This window comes from Leucopleurus acutus (genome assembly GCF_964270905.1).
Source record: "Leucopleurus acutus genome assembly, chromosome: 7".
Lineage (NCBI taxonomy): Eukaryota > Metazoa > Chordata > Mammalia > Artiodactyla > Delphinidae > Leucopleurus > Leucopleurus acutus.
Window position 1 is genome coordinate 113547575 of NC_139150.1, and position 17710 is coordinate 113565284.

The 17710-nt window shown below is 37.2% G+C and overlaps 1 protein-coding gene across 4 annotated transcripts in view; it reads left to right on the forward strand.

Annotated features, from left to right (window-relative positions):
• The window catches only part of NEK1 (NIMA related kinase 1), a 210494-nt gene that overhangs the window by 181053 nt on the left and 11731 nt on the right, over positions 1–17710 (forward strand). For all 4 annotated transcript variants that reach the window (XM_082843558.1, XM_082843560.1, XM_082843559.1 and 1 more), the window contains 6 exons: positions 1215–1303; positions 2399–2631; positions 9534–9685; positions 12697–12905; positions 13918–14048; positions 14222–14354. In XM_082843558.1, coding sequence (XP_082699684.1) covers positions 1215–1303; positions 2399–2631; positions 9534–9685; positions 12697–12905; positions 13918–14048; positions 14222–14354 — 947 coding nt within the window. The remainder of the gene's footprint in view (positions 1–1214; positions 1304–2398; positions 2632–9533; positions 9686–12696; positions 12906–13917; positions 14049–14221; positions 14355–17710) is intronic.

The following is a 17710-nucleotide window of genomic DNA, read 5'->3' on the forward strand; positions in this document are numbered from 1 at the left end:
CCGTTATAGGAATATACCCTATATGTTTATCCATTGAGCAGTTGACGACATTCAGCAGATGATGGTGGGTCATTTCCAGAGTTACTTCTGCCTTTTGGTTCTTTTGAATAGTACTGCTATGAACATGGTGTACAATTCTATGTTTGCACACCTGTATTCAGTTCTTTTGAGTATATATATTTAAGAGTGGAATTGCCACAGCATATGGTAATTTTATGTTTCACTTTTTGAGGAACCAAGGAACATTACATTTCAAATGAAGAAATGTATTACTTGTATGATTAAAAATAAAGAAAAACTTTTAGAAATAAAAATAGAAAATTGCTCAAAATTTAAAACTGAAAAATTATTTAAATTTGAAATGGACTAAAAAGTACTAGCAAAATTAAAACTGCCTTATAAACGAAAACCCCAGAAATAAATTACTGGCAACTTTTGCAATATATTTTTCTAGTTTTTACATTTTTGTTAAAAAATGAATACATCCATTTAGTTCCCAGCATGTATTGAGATAAAAATTGTGAGTCCTTCTTTACATAAATCAGTTCATTCCCTTTAAGGGTTAAAACGTTTTTGTGCATATTATTCTATTCCTTTTACTGTGCTACCCAGCATTTTTTCAGATCCTAACACCATTTAATATAAATTGGTCTGAAAATTGCTTACTTAATAATATATCTTGACTATCATTCCATATCTGGTTATACAGATCTCTACTTCATTTTTTAAATAGCTGTATAATATTTCACAGTGTATATCATCATTGTTTTCTATTCTCTGATATTAAGGGGCATTTTGATTGCTTACAGAAGTGGTTCTCAAACATTGCAACATTTTAAAACAACTGTCTCAGCCTTATCCCCCAAAGTTCCTGACTCACAGGACTAGGGCAGGGCCTGAGAATTTGCATTTCACACAGGTCTCCATGTGTTGCTGACGTCTAGGGGCTGCACTTTGGGAACCACTGGGATGAGAATGTTGAGCCTGGTTGTTGTGAATAAGTGTGACTGGTGAAGGTTTGAACAGCTGAAACGTAGGATTGTGCTTATGAGAGACAATGTGTGTATAAGTGAGAAGAGTATTCAGAAGAGGGATCACAGGGCTCTAGTGAACTTGTGTTCCACTCTTTTTGTTTCTCCCACTCTTTTGTATTTGAGAGTGTTTTTATTTCTGGTAAACCATGTTTTCTTACCTGGTGTTTCTATTTGTGGCAGGTTGGAAGATAGGATCACCATTCAGCAAAATGAAGTTTCTGAAGATGGAGCCCCGAGGAGCATGGATCACCTTGGTGAAGTTCATGTAGGTGAGCATCACTGTATTGGCCTGATTACTTTCTGGAAGGTCGTTAGCACTAACCTGTTCTATTTGGACTATATATTAATAGAGAGCATTGCTAACCACTAACCTGAATTATCTAAAAAATATAATAGGCATAGAGCACTGGACTCCACATTTATTTTTTTATTATTTTTTTTGAAGTATAGTCGATTTACAATATTGTGTTAGTTTCAGGCGCACAGCATAGTGATTCATTTTTTTAATTTGCAGATTAGATTCCATTATAGGTTATTACAAGATATTGGGTATTGTACCCTGTGCTATATTCATTGGTTATCTATTTTATGCACAGTAGTGTGTATCTGTTAACCCCATACTCCTAATTTGTCCTTCCCACTCCCTCTCCCTTTCGGTAAACACAAGGTTGTTTTCTATGTCTGTGAATTTGTTTCTGTTTTGTACATAGCTTCATTTGTATTATTTTTTATATTCCACATATAAGTTATATCGTACAGTATTTGTCTTTCTCTGCCTGACTTATTTCACTAAGCATTATTTTCTCCAGGTCCATGTTGCTGCAAATGGCGGAATTTTATTCTTTGTTATGGCTGCTGGACTCTGCATTTATAAGCCTGTATTGTTTGGCAATGTGGGCAGTGTAACTTTTTGGTCAGTTATCTTACTGAATGTTCAAAACAAAAAGAGTTGCTTGCCAAAGCTAAGCCAGTATCTCAGGGCATTAAATAGGTGGTCGTCTTATTTCTAATAGTATTAATTAAAATATACGAAGTACAATTTTTTAATATCTAACCTATAGGAACAAAGATAACCTGGAGCTGTTGAGTGTTTAAACAGTACTTTTTCACATGTCCTTGCATTTGTGTCACATTTTTGAACTTCTGTTATAATGGAAGAATTTAACAAATTAAATCTCCTTTCTGAAAATAAAACATACCCGGTTAAAGATTATTTATAAGGTAATGAAATCACATATATATTTGATTTTGTTTTTCATGGAGTTTTTTGCTATGATTCATGTTAAATAGTATACTTTTCCAGTATCACTTAGCACATTGAGTACTGTATAGACTTGTCATGTAATCTTTCCTTTATTCCACAGAACCTGGAGTGGATGTTTCTCCACACTCTGAGTGTGATGTAGATGAATCTATGCAACCAGAACCATTTTTCCATAAACACTTGAAAGCAGCCTCTCAAGTCCAGTCAGTCCTCTGTTCACCAGAAGAATCCTCTCCACTTCGATCTCACTCTGGTTCACCACAAAGAAATGAAAAACAGAATTCCTTGCTGATTGGACTTTCAACTGGTCTATTTGATGCAAACAACCCAAAGGCAAGTATGCTCCTCAGATGGAAAACGTTATCCATTTGAAAACATGGCACATTTACTATTTTTCTTTGATAAGCTATAATATTGAGTTTTAATCCCTTAAAAACACATACACACGAAAACACACTCATCAAAATAAACAGAAACAAGAAAACCGCTCCATCTTCTCTCCAATCCTGAAAAGAAATTGCCATTGAGAGTACAGCTAGGACGAAGGCTGCCTCGTTGGCTCCATGTGCAGGGTCTCTTCATAGGGTCTACTCTTATTTGAGCAGAACATCCCTCTTACACCCTCTTATTCTGTCCCCCTTTCCCATTCCCAACCCAAATTCCATTTTTAGTATTAGACTAAGCTTGAGCATTATGTCTTAAAGGGATAGAAGTGCTGTGTTGCCTAATTTATACCTAGAAGGATTAGTAGGTGTGCATCTGCACTTTCTGGTAAAAGTTTTCCAGACCTCTTATCTTTTCTCACTCTCTGTTTTAAAAATATGTAACCAGTTTTTTTCTTATTAAGAGATTAGAACATATAGAAAATTTAGAAATATAAGTAATCACTTATCATTTTGTTATATTACTTTTCATATGTGTAATTTTTATATATATGTAACTTTTTAACAAAATAAGATATTCTGCATACTTTTTGTAACCTGCTTTTCTATTTAGTACATATTATAAAATTATTACAAATGTTATTTTTACAAAAACAGCATTTTGTCATATTGTCAAATATTCTCTCATATCCTTCTGAATGGCAACAAACTCCATTGTTCTGCTATATCATGCTTTCTTTAATCTGTTTTTATTGTTGGGCCTTTAGATTTCAATTTTTTTTGTTGTTATAACCACATTCATTTGTATCTTTGTTCATATTCACAATTATTTCCATAAAATAAATGTCTGTAAGTGTAATTCAAAAGAGTATATTGTATAATGTCTGATTTTCCTTCAAGAAACATTGTATAGTGCTATAAATAGTATGTGAGAGTTCATACTCTAAATAATACCAACTATTATCATTTACTTAAAAATTGTGTGTTTAATGAATGAGTAATGGTATCAACTCTTTAAAGTTTATATTTCTGTTTTTACCAGTGGGTTGAACATTTTTCATATATTTAACTCTGCATATGAATGAATTACCTGAATTCTCTTGTCCTTAGCTGTTTTTAAAATATTTTTTAAATGAAAAATGATTTTCAGTTTAATTTTCCAGATGGATATGTTTTTACTTTGTGGAGTATTTTCTTATGATTTTCTTAAATGTAGAGACGGCTAAATTCTCTCACTTATCTGATAGCATTCAGATTTTCAAAGGTGTAAACTTAGTGTATCCTTGGTGGGCAGAAAAGGATCACCATATGATTCATGTACTTACTGTTGTCGTGAAGGTGTATAGCTTTCTTTATCCCAAAGCTTTTTAATAACTTACTGCTGTCTATAAAAGTTAATGGACTTTTAACTGAATAATACATTTGATTACTTGATTTCCTTTCATGACCTTAGTTCAGCCTTAGTAGTTCTGTAGAAGTACTTACTCTGGACTTACTCACAGCAAAGCAGATTTCATGTAGAGGGAGGGGACAAGAAAAATCTCTGGAAAATCAAAGCAGTCTATAGCCATTTAAGGCAAGGACAGAAAGCCATGCCTGCCTGTCCCGTAAATTTCTGAGATCATGAGAGTTCATCACTGTGCCAAAATAGTAAATAATCAGTGTTCATAATGGTGGCTTTGAATCATGAAGAAAAGGTGAAAACTATTTATAAGCGTTTATATAATCCGTTTACTAAAATGGGATCATTTAACCTCCTACAGAGATTTTTGTTAAAAGATTTTTGTTTTTTTAAATGCTAAGTCATACTACTTTTGTCCCTTTTTTTATTAAAGGAAATCCTTCTTGAGCTTTGGATCCTAACCTCCCTCACCTTCTTAAAGAAGTCACTCCTTTACTTTTGCCCTCCAGCCTGCGTCATGAACGTCTTTCTCTGTGATGGGTTATTCCCACAGGACACCTGCTCTAACGGGTCCCATCATAAATGGCAAACTTCCCGTAAGCACACATCCTCTCCTGCTCCCACTGCACTTTGTTGTATTTTTGCCGTGTCCCCACCACTCACTTCCCAGTACATTCCACTGTGGTTGTCAGCCCACTTCTCCACTGAAGCTTCTCTTGCCAAAATCACCAGTTACCAGTACATTATCAAGTTCCCTGTACCTTTTTCTCTCACCTTTCTTGACTTTTCTTTCAACAGAGTTGATATACACCTTCTTTTATAATCATTTTATCTGTAGGCATCCTGCGTATCATACTTTCCTGGTTTTCCTCTGCATTCATTGTCCCTCTCCGGTTTCCTTTGCTGCAGCCATCCGTACTAAAAGATCTCCTTAAAAGAGTATAGATTCTTCTGTCGTTGGGTGAATTGTTCTGTAAATGTCAAGATTAAGTCCAGTGGTGGTGTTCATGTTTTCTTTATCTTGACTGATTTTTTTTGGTCTATATTAACTATTAGTTGCTGAGAAAAGAAGATGGAAAATTTTAACTATACTTGCATAACTATCTATTTCTCCTTTCAGTTCTGTCAACTTTTGCTCCATGTATTTTGAAGCTCTGTTATTGACTGAATAAGAATTTAGTATTGTTCTGTCTTCTGGGTGAATCGATACATTTATTGTTATGAAGTGTCACTCTGGAATAGGGTTGTTCGAGTCTTCTGTATCCTTTTTCTTTTGTTTCTACTTGTTTATCAATTACTGGGAAAGCACTGTTGACATTTCCAGTCAATTGAACATAAATTAATAATATTTATGTCTTCTTTATAAATTGACCCCTTTATCATTACGAAATGACTCACTTTATCCCTGATCCTATCACCTTGTTCTGAAATCTACTTTGCCTGGTTTTAACATAGCCATTCTAGCTTTCTTATGCTTAGTGTTTATATGGTATATATTTTTACATCCTTTACTTTTTTTTTAATTAATTTATTTACTTTTGGCTGCATTGGGTCTTCGTTGCTGCACATGGGCTTTCTCTAGTTGCGGTGAGTGGGGGCTACTCTCCATTGTAGTGTGCGGGCTTCTCATTGCAGTGGCTTTTCTTGTTGCAGAACACGGGCTCTAGGCGTGTGAGCTTCAGTAGTTGTGGCATGTGGGCTCAGTAGTTGTGGCTCACAGGCTCTAGAGCATAGGCTCAGTAGTTGTAGCGCACGGGCTTAGTTGCTCCGCGGCATGTGGGATCTTCCCAGACCAGGGTTCAAACCTGTGTCTCCTGCATTGGCAGGCAGATTCTTAACCACTGCACCACCAGGGAAGTCCCTACATCCTTTACTTTTTTTTTTTTTTTTTTTTGCGGTACGCGGGCCTCTCACTGTTGTGGCCTCTCCCATTGTGGAGCACAGGCTCCGGACGCGCAGGCTCAGCGGCCATGGCTCAGGGGCCCAGCCGCTCCGCGGCATGTGGGATCCTCCCAGACCAGGGCACAAACCCGTGTCCCCTGCATCGGCAGGCAGACTCTCAACCACTGCGCCACCAGGGAAGCCCCATTTCTTTATTAAGAAATCATACTTATTTCATATAGACTTCTTGTAGTTGTCATATAGTTGAGTCTTGCTTTTTAACACTCTGACAGTCTTTTAATTAAAGTGGTTAGACCATTTATATTTAGTGTAATTTTCAATATATTATCATTATGATTGAGTTTAAACTTATCATTTTGCTATTTGTTTTCTATTTGTCTCGTTACTTCTTTCATTCCTTTTTTACTTTTATTCTCCCTTTTGGATTGAGTAATTTTAGTATTTTATTTAATCTCTACTATTTGCTTATAAAGTAGACTTTAAAAAATATTTAATGGTCATTCTCAGTTTTCAGTATAAATCTTTAGTTTATCCTGGTCTGCCTTCAAATATTGTACCGTGTCACGAATAGCATCAGAGCCTTACAACAGTACATTTCCATTCCCCTACTCTTGCCTATCCTTTGTGGAATTGTTGCCATGTGTTTTATTTCTGCATGTATTATAAATTCCACAATACATTTCTATTGCTTTTGCTTTCAACATTCAATTATCTTTCACAGAAAGTAAAAATTGAGAAAGCAAGTCTTTTATATTTACATATTAACCGTTTCTAACATTCTTCATCCCTTTGTGTAGAATTCGAATTTTTATCTGGTATTATTTTTCTACCACTTTAAGAACTTCTCTAACACTTCTTGTGTCCCTGTTGGTGATGATTTTTTTTTTTAGCTTTTGTTTATTTAAAAACATTTTAATTTCACTTTCACTTTGAAAGGGTATTTCTACTAGATCTAGACTTACATTGTCTTCTGGGCTGCACTGTTTCTGACAAGAAACACCATAAATACAGTGGCAGCTTTCATAAGGCAGTTGTAACAGAGTGACTTAACAAAATTGAGAGTATAACACATAAATGAAGATTATTGAAGGTAAATTTGCAATAGGTCAGGATGAAATAGTGTAAAGATGAGACCTTCTAGTGATCTCATGTGGGGAGTAGAGTGGAAGACTGATCTCTATGAAAACTGGAGAATTTATTGTTATAGCAAATGCAGAGTGGGGGAAAGTAAATATTAATGTACAATTCACAGATAACACAAGTGCCTTAAATGTCTTCTTTTGATTTGCTAAAATATCAATTCTTAGAAAATGTCCGTAATTTTTGCCTTTGGTAAGTGTTCATAATTTTCTAATGTTTTAAGTCCATTTTTAACCTTGTTTATGGGTTGAAGTGAGCAAGTATTCGTACAAGCTCTTTTGAGGGTGTGGTGTTACCGTTGAATTGCAGTAAGCAGAAGCTAAACAAATGCGCATCATAAACTATTTTATAGTACAGCCAGAGGATTACTAACACATAATTTTATATTAAAAATACTACAGATGGAAAACTGAGTTGATGGAATTAAGTAGAATTTCATGTGAAGTTCTGTTAGTGCAACTACTACTAAATTCATTCATTCTTTATGTGGTTGTCTTCATTTTTGAGAAAAAATAGAACCAACAGTGAGAGATCTAAAGGAACTGCGTTTTTAAAAATGTTTTAAGGTTTTCTAAAACATTGGTTTCCTGTTTGATTTATAATGGTACCAAATGCTAGCTGCATAAATAATCATACTACAAAAAATTTTGGAAAAAATGAGTCTGACTATAAATGAAGTAAGATCTCAGGCAACATGTTCTGGATTAATAACTATTTTCAGGAGGATTTCTTTCTATTAATGTCAGAACTATAGAATAGTATTTAAACAATATGAAAGAAATCTAGTAGACTCAGAATTACAGAACTGGAAGTGTTCTTACATAAAATTCTTCTTATGAAGATGAATATCCTGTCTAAAACTTTAGCAGTCTGTCAGGGAAGACTATGAACATTAGGATTTTAAATATAGGACCTTTGGGAACTGTTGGATTGATGGGTGTGTAAACCCATTCCCAGAGGTACAGACCACTTGAAATTTCTTTCTAACCCTATTATTTTATGTTTGGTGATGAAGTTTATTTTAACTAATGACAGGAATAAACTAGAAATTGAGGTGATTTTACCAGGGCTAAAACTTATCTCAGCCTAAAAAATATTGCATCCTTTTGTGTAGTCCCCTTGTATTTAGGTATATAATGCGTATATGCTATTTATTTTTATCGATTAGCATGTATCTGGGTAAACTGTTAGTGGCTGCATATTTTGCATACCCCGGGTTTATAATATATGTGGCTCAAACCATTAAAATAACAAACAAGTCAAGCGTAAATTCTGCTGACAGTACCATTGTTAAGTGCTTTAACCAGGCAGTGTATCTGCGCCATCTTGTAGCGCATCACCATTTTTTTTCTCTTGAGTGCTGTGATATGTAAATTACGTTCAAATAATAGAAGTCTATTCCTTTTTATTCTCACTAACAGATTGTACCAATAAAATTGGCCAAGTGTATACATTTTCATTAATGTGCCAAACATTGTGTGTTCTGCACAGTCTCCCATCTGGTGCTGGGCTCCTATCGGGGCCTTAGGAGTCACGTTTCAGATCTTACCGACCCCTTTAGGGTTGACCAGCCCTGAGACTGACTTCTGCAGATGTGTGTGCCGTAGCCCTGTCTGTCCGTCACGTTCCGACTGTGGAAAGGGTGCTGGACAGAGGCTGTTCCTGTTTTCCTGGTCTTATCCAACGCGGTTCACGTTTCAGGCACCTCCTCCGTGTTGTGCTGTCTCATCTCGGTGTGCTGGGCTCTTCCTCACCCTGCTGCTCCAGGTGCTGTCAGCGTGAACTTGGAGGTGCCTATCTTCCCAGCAGTCCTTTCTGGTGGGAAAGGCGCTCGCTGCTCGCAGTCCCTGCTTGCAGTCCGCTGCTCAGGGAGCCCCCAGTGGGCTCTTCTTTGCACTAACTGGAGGCCCTGCCTTAAGCTGTTGGCCACCCAGCATCTGTTAGGGCAAAGGGACACTAAGGGCCACCAGTTGTGTGGGGTGCTGCTTAGCCAAGCTTGGGCAAAAGTACCCGGAGCGCGTTGGACGTTGAGAAGTGAGAGGAAGACTCAGGAGGGGTGCTGTGGCCGAGGGGTGGCAGGGCCTGACCCAGCTCCATCCAGCTCCAGCTCCCTCCATGTGCACACCCCAGATAAACACCCTCCCTACCTTTTAAAGTCCACTTCACATTGAAACCCAAGCAGAACTCTCAAGCTTACTTTCATCACTGAAAAAACCCTGAGCTGAAGTTCAAGAGAAGTAGGTTCTCAGCTTAGGCAAGTCGCCCCTGAAGCTTCTAGCTTTAAATGGATGATCGATGTGTATATATAAATAACAAAATTATTATTAGCTCCAATTTTCTAATTTTTTCTCTCGTTTTAATTTTCTCACTGTCTCACTCCTAATAAGACATCGGTTGCCTTTTTATAGATGTTGAGGACATGTTCACTTCCAGACCTCTCAAAGCTGTTCAGAACACTGATGGATGTCCCCATTGTCGGAGATGGACGTCAGGACAATCTTGAAATGGATGAAATGGAAGATGAGCATGTTAAGGAAGGACCTTCCGACTCTGAGGACATGTGAGCATGATGACATTCATAGATACCGACCCTAACAGGATTTCTGAATTTACACATGTTCTAGAGATGGAGCCTCACCCACAGTTTTCAAACATGATCTGTAGCTGACCTTGCACTACTCCTTTAACTTTTTACAGTGTATTTTAAAGTACAGTCAAGGAAACTTTGATATGTGTGTCTGCCTCTAAATACTGTAACTTAATGTCACTTGAAGGATGTAAGGACAGGGTCACCATTGTGTTCTCTGTCTTACTGGCCACTGAGCGCCCGTCACAACGCTTGATGTGGCTGGTGCGTAATTGAGTGAACCTCAGCAGGATAATGACTGTTTGGTAGTTTGATGCCACATGGTACAGGGATTGCAGTGGGGAACTGAAGGACTCACTACTCTACTCTTCCCCAGGAAGATGCCAGAAAGCTCCCCATCTGTCTCCTGCCGCCTGTGATTTCAAAACCATGGCAGTGGGCAGTTAGCAGGTGGAATAGTGTGTGTGTGTGTATGTGTGCGCACATGCTCACATGTGAGTTCTGCACTTACCTGCCTTCACAAAATTCCCTCCTTATTAATGCCTGAGGAATCTAGAATCCCAGAGGAAAATTTAACAACACTCCTGAAAGAGCTGGGAACTGGCAGCTCCTTAAACAGTAATGCCCGTTCAGCTTCCTTGATATCAGTCAGCCTTCTCAGCCCATCTGACAAATGTTACAGCGTTTTGGGGGAAATAAAACCAGATTGTTCAAGAAGTGTATTCAAGTCACCGGGAAAATAGGTTGCAAAATGCTATAATTTTTATGATTTATTTTTGATTTGTTTGAATTTAAGTTTCTCCTTTTTACCTCTGCCTTTCAGTAGAAACAATGTGTGTTTTGATCTAATTGAAAACATGATAGCAGTCTCATGATTTTTCTCCCTTTAATTCTTGAGCTGGGCACTGCATCTGGTGCATTTTATTTTCTGTTTTTGTTTTTCTTAAGGCTTGCCCTTTCTTTTTAAATTTCTAGCCAAACTTTATCTTTCAAAGGTTGACTTTTGAATTCTCTGGCTGTCCAGTGGTTAGGACTCCATGCTTTCACTGCCGAGGGCCCGGGTTCAACCCCTGGTCGGGGAACTAAGATCCCACAAGCCACGCAATGTGGCCAAAAAAACAAATAAAGGTTGACTTTATTTTTCCCCCATAGAGTTCTGTAGATTTTTGCTGGTGCCCTCAAAACTTGGAGGAAAAGTTACCTTTTTATCCTTGCTTCTTCTGCTTGGCTGTGGTCATTAAGCACTTTACATTGTATTTTTATTAAGCCTGTTGGATAACAGGACAACATTTCAGCACCTCTGTGGTTGACAGAATCCTTGGTAACAGTTTTTTCCTCAGAGTTTTTATAAGTCATCAGTTTTTATCTGAGTGAATATAGCTTATTTGTGGCTTATATTCTTTTAATTACTAGTTGATGACAGAATTTTATTTTAAAATTTAAGTTAGAAGGTTTTAATGTTATTTTTAAAATTTGAAAAGTAAGTTTTTTTTCAAGTAAGTTACTCCATATGCATATAGGGAAATTTCACTTGACATTTTTCTTTGGAAAATATGCATGTTTTTGATCCAAACTTTATTTATGGTCATATAATAAAACCTACTAAAAAGAAAATTCAGGACCAGGTTTTAAAGTACCTGAGTCAATTTTCTGTGTGCTCATTTCATAAAAAATGTTAATCCTCTTACACTTTTCTTACATTGGCGTAGTTAGCAGCCCACTTGCTTTAATACCATCTGTGGTGGAAACTAATTCCTCTACAGGAAGATTTTACCAACAGGTTAATGCCTAGTCACATAGCAATGGTACCTAGCAGATGTGCGTGGTATGTAAGGCTGGTAATTAAATATTAAGCTAAATGCTCCTAGAAGGATGATCCAAAAGATTAGACACTGTCCTTCTCATTCTAATTAGATGATGTTTGCTTTTCTTTAAGTGCTGCAAAGTCAAAGTGTAGGAGTTTGTACACCTATGTACAAAATAAAGATATTTCTACATTAAAAATTATTTTTCTGTTAATGAAAATTTTGTATGAGGTCTCACATAATAATATTTATGTTTTAGTTCTTCAGTAAGTATTTGTTTATTCAATTAGAGTCTAAACTTTAAGAAAGGGCTTCATCAGCCTTGTGTTCTGCTTAATACTGCTTTTCCACTATTGAAATCCTCACTGTGGGTCCCTGATCTTTCAGAGGACTTTACGTATCTAAAACTCGAATGAACTCTTGGTCTACAGGTCCTTCCATTTGCCCCAGGGAGAAAGAAGCAGCTCCTCGGGGGGTGGGGCTGCGTGCTGAGTGTGCTTCCGGGGTCTTGTAGACGTGGTCAGAAGGCCTGAATCTCAGTCTCGTTTTTGTCATTTATTGACCACGTGGCCTTGACAAGTCACTTGAGCACCTTGATTCATAGTTTCCGTGTTTCTAAAGTGAGTTTTGTATGGATAAAATTTAAATAGTAGGATAAACAGCTTTAATAACTAAGGTATTATATGAGTGTAAGATATTACTTGCATAAATCAGTTCATTTCAGCATCTGTAATTGCACAAAAGTAGAATTAATACTCTGGGCAGTGCCTGGAGGGCAAGGCCCCCGCAGTGAGGCGAGTGCCCAGCTGTCGCACATCCACACCAAGATTTTGCTGAACCTTCAAAACTACATGAAAGAAAAATATTTAGTCTGGCTCTTCAATATTGAAGCATTCTTTCAAAACTTAAGGAATTAATAATGTTGATAGTTACATGATTCTCTCTGACAAATCAGGACCATTTTATACAAGTCATCTTCGGGCGTACGTATTCCAGATGTGTCGTGTGCTTTATTTATCAATTGTGTGAATCCTCATTTCCTTTGTTAAAAACTGTGTTTTTTCAGATTTCTTTTTACCCACAACGAGTACTTTTAAGTAGAAAGGAGCGCATGTATATGAAGTAAAATTTCAGAAAGGTAAAGTTTTGGTAACGTTCCATTTAATTTTTAATTCTCAGTGTGTTTGAAGAGGCTGACACAGACTTACAAGAGCTTCAGGCCTCCATGGAGCAGCTGCTGCGGGAGCAGCCTGGGGAGGACTACAGCGAGGAGGAGGGGTTGGGCCTGAAGACCAGCGACGCGGAGCAGGCCGCCAACGGCACGGACGCGGGCGATGAGGACGACAGCCCTAGCAGCGAGAGCGCTCTCAACGAGGAGTGGCACTCGGGTGCGTGGTGGCCCACACTGCAAGCAGCGTGTCTCTTTCTGGCCTCCAACACGAGCCCCTTCCAGCCTTAAGTGAGGCTGAAGCCTGTTGTGTGTCGCTGACTTGCGTCCACTCTCTCTTCTCACACAGTCTGCCTACATAGTTGTCCCATTTCTTTTCCACTAAAGTATGGAAATGCTTCCTGAAGCATTTTTATCCTGTTATCCTCCACTTCGTGACTTATTTTCCTAGTAATAAAGATAGTAACTTAGTTTTCTTAGCCCTTTATGTTTTACAAAGGGCTTCCACATACAGTGCTTAACCAGCAGGGTTAAACTGAAAGAGTTTTTAAAACCTTGACACTTCTTTTTTTTTTTTTTTGGTTTGGAAACAGCTCCTTGTTCATATCATTGACCCTAAGATGCATAGAAAATTTGTGTATTTAAATAACGATTTATTTGAGAAGAAGAGGTAATGTGAAAAAGAATGATTCTGCATTCATTTTTCTTTTACTAGAATTTTTCAAATTACCTTGGGCATGTACATGACATAAAACATATAAAGCATTTATAATACTTTTTAAGTGCCTTCCAAGTTTTATGATACACATCTTAGGTCATCTATATGCTTGTTCATGTTTTGCCCTATGTTTAATATCAAGTTTTTAAAAATAGAGTGGGTTGCCTCAGTGCAGAACATACGGGTATGCTTTTTCCTTTTTTTTTTTTTTTTTTTTAGCTAAATTCAGTGACATCTCTTGGAATAGTTTTTATTCTAACCTGACTCACTGTTTATGTCTATAAAAGAAAAGATTTCTAAAGTAACATTCCTGTTAAGACAAGTTTATATATACATACATTGATTACCTATATGTATGACAAGTATTATAATGACAGAAACTTCATATTGAATGTACAAGTAGTCTACCAATGACAGTATTCACGTGTCACAGGATTTTAATCAGTTACGGTAAGAATTATTTTATTCAGTCTTTTACATCATAAAATGTCTTCTTTTTTATTTATGTTTTTAGATAACAGTGATGGTGAGATAACTAGTGAATGTGAATACGACAGTGTCTTTAATCATTTAGAGGAACTAAGGCTTCACCTAGAGCAGGAAATAGGCTTCGAAAAGTTCTTTGAGGTGTACGAGAAAGTAAAAGTGAGTAAAATGTCACCTAAAGCATTTAATTTTGAAATATGCTCTGTTTGAATTACTAGTGAAATGTCAGTGATTTTTATTGGTCATTAGACCCATTATAAATTATAAACAAAGTCTCCAATTAGAGGAGGTTAACATTCAAATATTAATTTATATTTGGAAATTTGGTATAGGCTGTTCATGAAGATGAAGATGAAAATATTGAGATTTGTTCAACAGTGGTTCAGAATCTTTTGGGAAATGAACATCAGCATCTTTATTCCAAGATTCTTCATTTAGTTATGGCAGATGGAGCCTATCAAGAAGGTAAGATTTCCTCACGTCCTTATATTTTAAATAAATGTGCAAAAAATAAAATGACAAATGTAAATTGATGACGTTATATCACATGCATTTTGGTGAAATCTATATTGGAATTATATGTAGTACTTTGAAGCAATTAACTGTGTCCTTCTTTTTGACTGTTTCTGGCATAAGCTTTTATTGGCTCAAGTTTTTTAAGTCAATATTTTAATTTAATTTGCAAGTAACATTTTGAATGAGATTTTTTAAAAGCCTCCTTATTGGACAGCTCTAGAAATTAGAATACTTTTTTATTAAGGAGGCAGAATTAAAATTTTAGACACATACGTAAAATTTCTCCTAACTAGAATCAAATGTAATCTCTTCTGTTGAGAGTAAGTAGAGTTCATCTACAGTGATTTGAGGGTAAACCATTTTTATATTTGGAAAATATTTACCAATAGAATTACTCAGAATGTGTTAGGACTTTATTAGAAGTTATTAAAGTTAAAAATGTTTTTCCCCTTAAATTGGTCAAGAGCACTGAACATGGAACCTAGAGACCAGAGTTACATTCCCGACTCTGACAAGCTGGTCATGACACAAGGTGATTTATTTTGTCTCGAGTTTGTTTCCTTTGCTATCAGATGGAGCATGACCTCCAACCTCATGCACTGTGGTGGATTTTCAGAGTGTTTATGGAGCCCCCGTGGGCCTGGCACTTCATTTCTGTGGCCACTGAAGGGCATGGTCTGTGCTTACATGTTGTGTACAGTTTCCTTGGGAGATAAGACAGATAGGAAAGAAAGTGTAAAACTATACATAGAAGTGCTCATTCTGAAATGTTTTCAGTGCAGTAGGAATTAGAGAAGGGAGATCAAACTGGGAAAAATGGAAAGAAACGTAGAAGGCGTGACTTGTAGGGAAAAGAACAAACCAGTGATTCATGTGTGTTAGGGTTAGACTGACTGTATTAGGAGCTTCCTGTTGAGAATTAGTCTTTGTGATTGACCCTGTGAAATGTGTAAGGAACTGGAGGAAACCAGTGAAGGTTTCTGAAGTGAAAGGACTGACATAGTGGAAGAGGCAGCGGGAGCACCTGATGGAAACGGTAGAGGCAGTTGGCGTGAGTTGGTAAGGACCCGGACTTCGTGTTCAGAGGGGTGTTCAGTTCAGGTATTTCAGAGCCAGGGTTTTATTAAAATATTTGACATTTTGACTCATGAAAAATTAAGCCTGCTAAAATCACAGCTCAAGAATGCTTTTTATTTTGGGAGAAACTTTATGGTTATGTAGACTTATTTACATTAACTGTAAGCTCAGCAAAAACTGTTTCTTGAGTTGCTTTAATGGAAGTAAAATTCTTGATAAAATTCTAATAGTTATCGTTAAATTGAAACTAGAAAATCTTCAGGTAGAGTAAGTACTCTTTTTTTTTTTTAATTTATTTATTTATTTATTTTTGGCTGCGTTGGGTCTTTGTTGCTGTGCGTGGGCTTTCTCTAGTTGCGGCAAGCAGGGGCCGCTCTTTGTTGCGGCGTGTGGACTTCTCATTGTGGTGGCTTCTCTTGTTGCGGAGCACAGGCTCTAGGCGTGCAGGCCTCAGTAGCTGTGGCACACGGGCTCAGTAGTTGTGGCTCACAGGCTCTAGAGTGCAGGCTCAGTAGTTGTGGTGCACGGGCTTAGTTGCTCCGCGGCATGTGGGATCTTCCTGGACCAGAGCTCGAACCCGTGTCCCCTGCACTGGCAGGCGGATTCTTAACCACTGTGCCACCAGGGACGCCCAGTAAGTACTCTTATAGCTTCAGACCCCACTGCATTTTCATTACTTTTCTTCTTAAGCTAACAGAATAACTGCCAAGGAGTAGTTCAGGCCATTAGCAGCAAGGAACAGATTGAACGTAAACCAGTCCTTCTTATAAGCCAGCAGATAGTGCTGCCTGTGTGCTTCACTACGTAGTAGTTCAGATTATCAGAAATAGGCGCAAACAGAATCACGTTTTATGCTTATGGTGGTTGCTATGAAACCTATCAGTAGAAATTTAAGGGAGCTCTACTTTATTAAAAAAAATGTCAAAGGACAATAAAATAATTCCACTTTGGGGAAAAAATATAAGGACGTACTTATCCAAATAAATGTTTTGTGTCTTCAAAGCAGAGATACAGACTTATTCTAATGAAGGTATTCCATTACACAAAATATCTTGAAACTTCTCTTTCAGAAATTCCCTGACAGCTTATATACCAGATTCTTTTGATTGTCTTTCTTGATACAAGTCTGTTCTGAGAGCATTTAACTTTTTTGCAAAAAGCTTAAAGTTACTTGCAACCAAGTTTAGTGAATGAAGTGGGTAATCAAGATAAATGATATGTGATCTTTTTCAGTAACTTACCATGCAGTAATGAACCTAATTTGTATAATTAGTTTGTAAACTGATTTGGAATATTTTGAACAAGAATTCATTTCTAGGGCTTCCCTGGTGGCACAGTGGTTGAGAGTCCGCCTGCCGATGCAGGGAACACAGGTTCGTGCCCCAGTCCGGGAGAATCCCACATGCCACGGAGCGGCTGGGCCCGTGAGCCACGGCTGCTGAGCCTGTGCTCTGCAACGGGAGAGGCCACAGCAGTGAGAGGCCCGCGTACCGCCAAAAAAAAAAAAAAAAAAAAAAAAAGCATTTCTAAAAATATCTGTCAAAAATTAATACTATTACTTTAAAGGTATGATTTGTAGACCAAAGTCAAGGATTTAAAGTGTTGATGCGTAATTTTGGCAGTATAAATTTTCATAAGATTTATTTATATTCCATCTCCTTCCCCAAAATAAGGTTTAACTACATGATATATAGTGCAATGTATATATATGTGTGTGTGTTTGTTTATACACACATACACACAGATCAAACTGAAATTAAGTTAAAAACAAGTGTTTGGGAAAGTCAACATTATCAGGCAAATGAATACCTCAGGCAAATGAGTGCAAGCAATATAATATTAAGCCAAGTTGAAGTAGGAACAGAAAGTTCATGGTCAAAGGGTCTCTACAATTTGGGGAGATAATTCACAAATTTGGTGCTGAGATTTGTAGCAAAGCAGGAAACCTAACTAATCACTTGAGACGAAATATGTCCGTTACTCAGAGGACAGCTCTTTTTGGTATTGAAACAAAGGAAAAATGTCCAGTGATTCTTCTAAAAAGGGGACTATGATAAAGTGTTCCTCAAACTCGGGTAGCATGTGGAGTCCCCTAAAGGGGAAGATACTTTTTCAGACTCCAAGAATCTGAGTCCATAGACCTCAGTGAAAAACTGAAGTCTTAGTGTTTGCAAATGTCTTTCAGTTGTGTTTATTACTATAAAACATGGGGGTTTTAAATATATATA